The 10,038-nt window shown below is 30.6% G+C and overlaps 1 protein-coding gene across 1 annotated transcript; it reads left to right on the top strand.

Annotated features, from left to right (window-relative positions):
- The first annotated feature begins 613 nt into the window (after window positions 1-613).
- On the top strand, window positions 614-6,704 carry LOC105119677 (aspartic proteinase-like protein 2). Its single transcript, XM_011017844.1, has 11 exons — window positions 614-1,194; window positions 1,582-2,009; window positions 2,119-2,275; window positions 2,992-3,074; window positions 3,178-3,274; window positions 3,455-3,527; window positions 3,689-3,895; window positions 5,193-5,317; window positions 5,510-5,611; window positions 5,696-5,793; window positions 6,277-6,704. The coding sequence occupies exons 1-11, from the start codon at window positions 811-813 to the stop codon at window positions 6,446-6,448; spliced, it is 1,926 nt and encodes a 641-aa protein (XP_011016146.1). The 5' UTR covers window positions 614-810; the 3' UTR covers window positions 6,449-6,704.
- Window positions 6,705-10,038: the final 3,334 nt, after the last annotated feature.

Consider the following 10,038-nt stretch of genomic DNA (forward strand, 5'->3'; position numbering starts at 1 on the left):
ATATTTTTGTTGTTGCAATGTTTTATACCTGTTAAAGAACCATCTCACCTAAAAACTTAAGTTATTATGTAAAGTTTCAAGGTATGATTTATGTTATTCTTTAACACACTCCTTCAAGTGAAAGCTCTTTGGGCTTGAAATTTGCACAGACCTATATTACTTTGTGGTGAATTTTTATCAAATAAATGGAGATGGTGAGATTTAAATTCGTGACCGTTTAATCATCAATACTCTGATATCATCTTAAAAAATCATTTTACCTAAAAGCTTAACCTTCTAGGTAAGATGATTTTTTGATAATACCGTAGAAGTGTCTTTATCTATTTAATTTTAATTTATACTTTAGAGAGACGATAGAATAAAAAGAAAAATGAAAAAAATAACTCGTGTAATATGTCCATTTTTGTAGCAAAGTTATCTTTGAACTATTTATAAGGATTCTCGAACAGGTATTGAGTTGTGAAGGTTTAGAAATTTCATAGCCAATTCGTTATTGCAATAAACCAAATTCAGGATTTATTTTTAATATTGTGGGAACCAAATTGAGACAAAACATTCTTTAGTGGCTTAATTGAAACTTAGGTGAGAATTTAAAACCAGAAGAAAGAGGTGTCATCTTGGGGGGAGAGATAGCTCCTCTGTACCAGAAAGACTTTGCCAGTTTTTGAAGGTTAAATAAATATAAATATTATTTCAATTCACGCATTCGACGCTGCCTTCCTTCCGACACACCCTCCTCCCCTCTCCTCTCCGTCGCTTGAGCTGGAACCGTATTCTTCACTCATCTCCAACTCACTCTTTCACTCACTCATGGCGCGACTGATTCAACTCACCATCCTTTTCATTCAATTTTATTATTATTATTACATCACCACCACCGCACACGGCGTCTCTTCCAATGGAACCACCTTCCTCCTCGACAGTTCACGCTCTGCCATGATATTACCACTCTTTCTATCTCCTCCAAATCTGTGTACAAAATTCTCCAGTACGCGTCGCCTTCTCCAGAGATCCAATGCTAATGCTCCGCCCAATGCGCGCATGAGACTCCACGATGATCTCCTTATCAACGGGTATTATACAACAAGGCTATGGATCGGGACGCCGCCACAGAGATTTGCGCTGATTGTTGATACAGGCAGTAGTGTTACTTACGTTCCATGTTCTTCTTGTGAGCAGTGCGGCAGGCACCAGGTATCTTTTAATTTTTATTAAATTTGAGAAACAAAAATGTTTTTGTGTTGGAAGTATCAATTAAATAATGCGAGATCTAGTGAAAAACTATGATCATAATTCAATTTGAATGAAAGGAGTAAGAGCGTTGTAAGACTTGATGGTCTTGTGCCATCAGTGCAGTGGTATAATTAGTTGACAATAATGGGCAGGAATCTTTTTAAGGACCTGTGTGTAAAACATGCTGACAGAGTCGTTGTGGGATAATATAGTTTTCCTCTCTTTTCTTTTGCTTTCATCGTTTTGGAGGATGACTTATTGTCCAACATGCTTCTGTAACGCTGGAAATGTTCCTTTTCTTTATTAATAAAGTTTTTTTCTTTGCTATTTTTTTTTATCTTTCACCAGGATCCAAAGTTTCAACCAGATTTGTCAAGCACTTACCAATCTGTAAAGTGTAATATAGATTGCAATTGCGACGATGAAAACCAACAATGTGTTTATGAAAGACAATATGCTGAAATGAGTACTAGCAGTGGCGTTCTTGGTGAGGACATCATATCCTTTGGCAATCTAAGTGCACTTGCTCCTCAACGTGCTGTTTTTGGTTGTGAAAATATGGAAACTGGTGACCTTTACAGTCAGCATGCTGATGGCATAATGGGACTGGGTCGTGGGGATCTTAGTATTGTGGATCATCTTGTTGATAAAGGTGTGATTAACGATTCATTCTCATTATGTTATGGTGGAATGGGAATTGGTGGAGGTGCGATGGTTCTTGGTGGTATATCGCCCCCTTCAAACATGGTTTTTAGCCAGTCTGACCCAGTGCGCAGGTGTGTTGTTAAAGATTTTTTGTCTTAGAGGTATAACACCTTTCAAACTTTCCTAACAAATACATTTGGCACTTCTCCCTTATTTACTCTAGTTTCGGGATGGCAACAGTCCATATTACAACATTGATCTGAAGGAGATACATGTTGCGGGAAAGCCATTGCCTCTAAATCCTACGGTGTTTGATGGAAAACATGGAACTATCCTGGATAGTGGTACAACATATGCTTACCTACCAGAAGCAGCTTTCGTGTCATTTAAGGATGCTGTAAGCTACTTTTCTTTAAGTTTTACCCTTTATTTCTTTTTTGGCTCTTTTTGTACAGAACTTTAGTGGAACTTTGTTTCACAACAATATCCTGTTGGAGAATCATTTTTCTCTATGCTAAATAACATGATAAGGTTGAATGAGCTGCCTGCTATTTCTCCTTGACATTGTTAATGAATGGTGCATTTCGAGTAGCATTCAAACAAAAATAAGAAGTATTTGCATCTATCTAATATTATGGCAATATATATCACCAAAATTGATGCAGCCAACGAGTAGCAAGTTTCTGAATTATGTTATTTTGATTTTTAGATGTGTTTCTGGTAATCATACAATTTAAGAACTTGTTTTACCTGAAGCTGTCATACATCACTAAGTCCATCTTATGAGAATAAATTTTGATCAAATGCCAAGATATGTTTATTGTCTCTCCTAAACAAGGTTGGTCGAAGTTCAACATAATTATTCTTAAATTCTTAATCCATATATTTCAAGGAATGATTGCTAAGCATTTACTTGAAGTCTCATCTTCTTTCTCTTATCCTCCGTGTTCCCATGAAATATATTTTTGATACCTCTGATTTCACAATGAATGTGTACTGAATAAAGCAGATTAGTTTGATAGACTATTAATGATATAGTGCATCAATTTGTGATTCCTTGCTCTTGTAGTTGTTCCTAATATTGTGTTACCATCTTTTGAGATGGGCATGCAGATTATGAAGGAGCTTCATTCCTTAAAGCCCATCCGTGGGCCTGATCCAAATTATAATGACATTTGCTTTTCTGGTGCTGGAAGGTATTGCATTTAGATAAATAGAAGGTTGTAGCTTAAGTTCATCACTGGATTTTTATGTCATCACTGTTGTGTAGTTAACAGTGGTAAATGATTTTCTCTCCAGTGATATTTCCCAACTGTCAAGCTCCTTTCCAGTGGTTGAGATGGTATTTGGAAATGGGCAGAAGTTGTTACTGTCACCAGAAAATTATTTATTCCGAGTGAGTAATTGGTTTTTCTAGAATTTTTCTTTAAGAATGGTTGGGGGACAGAGACGTATATATCCTGTAAAAAGCTGCATGTTTCCTTGTTCCTTTTCGTTTCTCTGATCTCACTCACTATGCTATTTTATTTATAGCTACTGATTGAGTCCTTATTCTATTCACTTTGTTTTTTCTTAGCATTCAAAAGTGCATGGTGCATATTGTTTGGGTATATTCCAAAATGGAAAGGACCCAACCACTCTTCTAGGAGGTATGCAAAATTGCTGAGCATGAGTTTTGATGATTTATTATATTATGCTCTCTGTTTGAAAATTTGCCCTTTTATTTTCCATCAGCAATATGCTGCAATGTATTCTTGAGGTATTTTTGTAGTCCTGAGTTGTGTTGCTTGTGAACTTTTGTTTGTAACAGGAATTGTTGTCCGGAATACTCTTGTCTTGTATGATCGTGAAAATTCAAAGATTGGTTTTTGGAAGACTAATTGTTCAGAATTATGGGAAAGACTTAATGTAGATGGTGCACCACCCCCAGCACCTTCATCTTCAAATGGAAATAACTCAAATACAGAAATGCCACCTTCCATGGCTCCTAGTGACCAAAAACATTATGGTCTTCCAGGTATGTCAAGTTCCAGATCTCTGAGCGACTCCTATATTGGCAATGAACTTAAATCATTGTATGAACATGTACCTTTTTGTGCTCACACCTATTGGAACTACTCTGGTTCTAGCGGCTTAAGTAGCATAACTTTCATGACTGGTTCAATATCCTAGCACTTCAGCAGAGTTTCAGTCATGGTGGGCTCAGATGAAATGAAACTTTTCCTGCAAATCCATGCATGGTTGTTACCATTTGTTCAATTTCAAACACATCAAATTTCTTGAATTTTTATTTGAGGAAATTTTACAATTTCAAACTTTTTTTTCTGTAAGCCAAAGCATTTGGATTTGTCATGGCAAGTTGGTCTTTTGTTATCTTCTTTCACCATATTCCTCATTTAGTAAAGATATACTTTTAGGCTTCATTGACTGTGTATCCTTACAGCCAATTTGGCGTAACTTGTGAGTTCTTTTGAGTTATTTAAAACGCTACTTATCACATATTAGCTCTAAGAATTATGTCTATGAAATCATTTTCACAGCAATGTTGTAAACAACTTAAAGTCATAATTTTGTTTTTATTCCATATTGAGTCATGATCAATGAGTAGAAATCATGTATCTTTAAGTCATATTTCAAAAGTTTCTTTTCATAATTTATTTCTGATATATTATATATCAAAAATCTGTTTAACACTATTGTAAACAACCTTTATTTTATTTTGTTTCATTATTTTTTTTTGTCATATTTTAGATTTTGTTTCAATTTAAGTCATGATCATTGAGTGAAGAGATTTTGTTTTTGCCCCCGTGTTTTTCTACACAAATGAAGTCAAAATTTTGTCCCGTGTTTTTTTTACACAAGTTTAGTCAAAATGCTTTATAATTCTTCACTCATATTTTTACTCAAACAAAGTCAAAATGCATTATATGTTCTTTGTTTGCTTGCATAATATGTATAGAATAAATAATCCATTTTATGTTAAAAAAGATGATGGTAAGTACTTGAAATAAACCATACCCAGCAGGCTCCTGGAACAGGAGGGGTTAAGTTTCATGCCATGAAATATTGGTTTGAATTGGGCCAACTGTGAAACGTTAAAGAACATTTACAGGGAACTGTCCCCAAGTCTAAAGCATGTGCTCTAAATCCTCACTCTATATTTTCGGTTGAGATGAATCAGGTTCCAAGATTCTGAAGTTACACTAGATACACTTGTTGACTCTTCAACAAATCATGTTTACTTTTATGGTCTGTTATGATAGCTCAATCAAGATGCTTTCTGGTCATATTTAATGATTTACTTTCATGGACAGATGAAAAGAAAATTGGACAAATAACTTTTGAAATGATGTTGAATGTCAACTACTCAGACCTGAAGCTTCACATTTCAGAACTTGCTGAATCCATTGCTCAGGAGTTAGGCATTAACAGTTCACAGGTTAGACGAGTATTGTATTGGAATGCAATGCAGGTTATATTGCTTCATTGATGTAGATGCAAATAATATGGGAGTATATAATCATCTCCTCAATAGGGGAAAAGAAGTTAGTTAAAAAGCAACTTTGTAGTTCATTCTGGCTTTGCTGAGGTTTGCTTTAGGAGGCCAATAATTTTAGGTGCATGATTTCAGGTCTATATTCTGAATTCTATGGAAAAAGGAAATGCTTCGTACATTGAATGGGCTGTAGTCCCTTCCGAATCTGCTGACTGCATTTCCAATGTCACTGCTCTTGTAAGTTTGCTTGTATGTTAGTACAGCTAGTGACTATGCCTAAAATTAGAAATGTTTGCTTGATTTTTTTGGTATTACCCACAGAGCATGATTGCCCGTGTTGCTGAATCCCACATGCACCTTCCTGATACATTTGGAAGTTATCATTTGATTAACTGGGAAATCAAGGCTTCAGCAAAACGGTAGGTTATTTTTTACTTTGTTGACAGCTATTTCCCAACTGCACTTGGTTTATGTTTCTTTTTGCTTCATTATTTTTATTTATTGACTGGGTTCATTTTAGTGACTTGTGTTCAACTCACCATGTCATATAGCATTGAGTGATGTCCTCGTATGTAAAATTTTATTTCATGGTTCTTGAAGATGTATGTACAATCACCTGAGAGTTATGGTTTTTTCTTTTCGTTAAAAAAATAAATAAATAAAGAAGAAGAAGAAAAGTTATGCTCTTCTCATTTATAAACTACTTTTAATACGGAAGTTGCTAAAGCACCTTATGGGTCATTGCTTGCTTCTTTCCTTGAGTCTTAGAGTTCTCAGCGTTCACTATTGTTGGATTCTTTTCCCTCTAGTGGTTGTTTTTAGCGTTTAGGCCTTAATACGTTTTGATATGGCTCGTGCCTCATGGTATTCTGTAAACATTGTGATCTTATCATATTATGCAGGACCTGGTGGCAGCAACATTTTCTGCTGGTGGTTTTAGCCATTGCTGTTACGTTTATTTTTGGATTATTAGCTTTTGGAATATGGTTTATATGGAGACACAGACAACGAGCATTGAATCCATACAAACCAGTTGATGCTGTAGTTACTGAGCAAGAACTGCAGCCGTTGTAGGCTTCTCGAGGGTTCAATGAATTATTTCATTTATGTTGCAGTGTGTAAGAATTTTTTTGTTCTTTGATTCAGAAGCTGTAAATTCTGCAATCCGAGTGACCAAATTTCTCAAGACTTTATCAATATACAAAACAGCCCTATCAACTGCTTCATTGTGTTATTCAGTAAACAGGGCGGTGTCAAAAGAATAGCTTTCAGTCCAAATTTTGTATTTTAATAGTCATAACTTCGTATATTGAGCAGGGGGAATTCTTTACTCTTCCTTTTTCAGAGCGTGAGGATTTCGGGTTAGCACGCCTTTCTAGCAGGATTGAAGTTGGTGAGTGCCTGATTATTCAACAACTATGGGAATATAAGCAGTAAGTAACTAGAATATATAAAAAATAAGATTCTAAACGATGATAGAGTTTACGAGATGGGGTTGCTTATTTGAATAAATTTAGGTAATTTAATAATATCATTTAAAAAAAATTAACACAAATAAAAATATAATAACTAATTAGAAAAAAAAACTTGTTAATATCATAGAAATGTATTTTCTAAATATTCTTAAAAGGTTATATTTGATAATAAAATAAAAATAAAAATATGATAATCTTATAAAGAGAAAAATTAAAAAAAATAAAACCTATTTACTAGTAAATTAGATGTATGAAATGAACAAAAAAAAAAAAGGATTAAAAGAAAATCTAACTTAAATCAACATGTCAAGTTTATAGCTGTTGGTGAGACTAATATAACATCATACAAAAGTAAAGCAAAGCAATTGAATAAAATAATAGAGGTTAATTTTTAAGTAAAATAAAAAAAAATAAAAAAAAAATTAAAAATTATGTTGAAAAAAACTCAAGTTAACTTAACTAACTTATGACCCAAGATATAAAATAAAGAGAAAAAATACGAATCTCAAGATCTAAAAACTTATTGTTAAAATGATGAAATTGAAAAAAAAAACTCAAATTTTAAAAAGGAATCTATAAAAAACCAAAGTTAAATCTAGTTAATTTTTTAAATCTGTGACTTGTGTAGAAGCCAAACATGAAAAAATCAGGAAGTAAAATTCTTAATCATCCAAATATTAAGAGATAAAATGAAAAAAAATCAATCAAAGAAAGAATAAAAAATAAAATAAATAACAATCAAAATAATAAAGACCAAACCTGATATAAAAATTAAATGAAATAAAATAAGAAAGGAAAAAAATTTAAAATTAAATAAATCAAGAAAATAAAAAAATAAAAATCAAAAGAATGAAAACTCAATTGAATAAAAAAAACTAAATGAAATTAAATACTAAAAAATAAAATTAAAAAAAAATTAACTTTAAAAAACATTAAAAACAAAACAAACAGTAGTAGAAAAAAATAAAATTCAAAAGTGATACAATACAAACCGGTGGGACACTTTAATTTTTGAAAGGCCAGGCATTAAACTTTAGGCAATGAGATAGAAAAAAAAAAGAAGAAAATAATTCATTATAGCCACATCATCAGTCATTTGTCGACACACGCCTACCTACTTAGAAGAGCATATCCAACACACTAACATGGATGTCACACACTCTAACCCTTAGTCAACATGATTATAAAAAAAACTAGAATAAAAATACATAAAAACCTTGGATATTAGTTATGTTTTTTTTTTCTTCTAAAGATAAATTAGTTAGTGTTTTAAAAATTCAAAGAAGCCATTTAATATTTTTTTTCTTTTACATGTAATTTATTCATTGCATTGTGATTAAAAATATTAAAAAAACTGATTTATCCCCTATCATTTTGATAATAATTAATAAATCTTGTGGAAAAAATTATATTAGTAAATTCAATGATATTTCTTGGAAGGAGAAAATGACTATTCATTATTCTAATCATAGAGTATTAAATCTGGGTGCATAGCAAAAGACTAAGTATTCTTAGTTTTTTTCTTATCTTATAAAACAAATTTGAAATTTTTTTTATTTAATTTATGACTATTAAAATACAATATTGAAAGGATTTTAATTATTTAAATTTTAGAGTAAGAATATATTTATCTAGTCAAATCTCTTTCTTTTTACTTATACATTTCTTTATTTTTTTTAAATATCCAGACCTTTTCATTAATATAATGGTTTTTTCAATAAAAATTCAAAGCCATTTAAGTAGAAATTCAAAAGAATTGAAATGATATAAATTTATGAGGAAAAAATTATTTATATAGAGAAGATTCCTTTTTCATTACCATTAATACTTTCTTTATCTAAAGCTTAGTATTTCATATAATTATTTACAAACCTTATTAATACCTCAAAAGAAAACAAAAAAAAAATCTTGATTATTTTAATGCAAATGTATGAAAAAATTAAAAAAAATTAATTTTACATATAATTATTTATAAAGTGAATGTTAATTTTTCAAGAAAAAGCTTCACTCTTATTTGAAAACTATGGCACAATATGATCATCATTTTAATAATTTTATATAAAAATAAACAAAAATAAATAAATTGTGAAGATATCTGATTAATATATATAAAAGCTTTAGGCACCAAAATTGTTATAAATCATTATTCTTCTTAAGTGATGTCCATAGTGAATACCAGTATAAGGGAATAATGGATTTTACTTTACAAACCTCAAAATCTTTTATTATTTTTTATAGTACACATCCATCAAACATGTTGGTTATGCGTGACAATCTTTGCATTTCAATAATTAAAAAAAAAAGTAGTTTAATGTCATTAGCTTTATATTTATACTAAGAATAAATCATTCATAAGTCATTGATTAAAAAGAAAAGTCATTTACTTAGTAAATTAATAATAATAAAAAAAAGCTGGAATTGACCATCAATTAGTAAAGAATAGTAGAATCAACTATCAATCAAAAAATTAAAACTTTTATCAATAATCGATCATTCAATTTTTATGTAGAATAAAAGTCTTTAATAAGGTAACTAGCAGATATTATAAATTGATGGGAATACATTCGATTGCCAAAAGGAAGTGTGCAGGAAAAAATTACAAATTATATTAAGATTAAAATCATATAGTCTATATACTAGAGATAATTTGTATAAAATTATGATATTATATTTATATAAAATTCTATCTATGTAATAATATAAATAAGTCATCCAATAATTTAACACAATTGTCACAACTTTCTTTCTTTTACTTATCACATTTTACATCTTTTTTTATTTTTATTTTATTTACAATTTTACTATATCATTCATTTTCGTTTACATTTATTTTTCGGTTTGTGTTTTTGACATTATCTCTTTTTTATTTTAAACTTGTTAGGGAGTTCAAAACTTCACATTATATTTGGTTAGCGAGATTGTTATCTATCTCCACTAAAAATTAAGTTACTAACTGTAATTTGTTCATATTAGAAGGAAGATATGAAAAACAAATACCATATTGATAAATGAATCAATGATTTATTAACAAATGATTAAGCATCAAAATTGTTTTTATATAATCAACACTTTGTGAAAATAAAAGGCTGAGGATGTGCCACATTGATATTTTTTTAATTAGTTAAAGAAAATAAAAAAAATAAGGAACAAATAATTCAAAATCAAAATTAAACTTTTATCCATTTTATG

The sequence above is a fragment of the Populus euphratica genome, unplaced genomic scaffold (genome assembly GCF_000495115.2).
Source record: "Populus euphratica unplaced genomic scaffold, PopEup_1.0 scaffold3337.1, whole genome shotgun sequence".
In the NCBI taxonomy this organism is placed as follows: domain Eukaryota; kingdom Viridiplantae; phylum Streptophyta; class Magnoliopsida; order Malpighiales; family Salicaceae; genus Populus; species Populus euphratica.

Coding starts and splice junctions, on each gene's coding strand:
- LOC105119677 (XM_011017844.1), top strand. CDS start 811: ATGGCGCGACTGATTCAACTCACCATCCTTTTCATTCAATTTTATTAT. Junction 3,075..3,177: donor TGCTTTTCTGGTGCTGGAAG/GTATTGCATTTA, acceptor TTTTCTCTCCAG/TGATATTTCCCAACTGTCAA. Junction 3,896..5,192: donor AAAACATTATGGTCTTCCAG/GTATGTCAAGTT, acceptor TTTCATGGACAG/ATGAAAAGAAAATTGGACAA.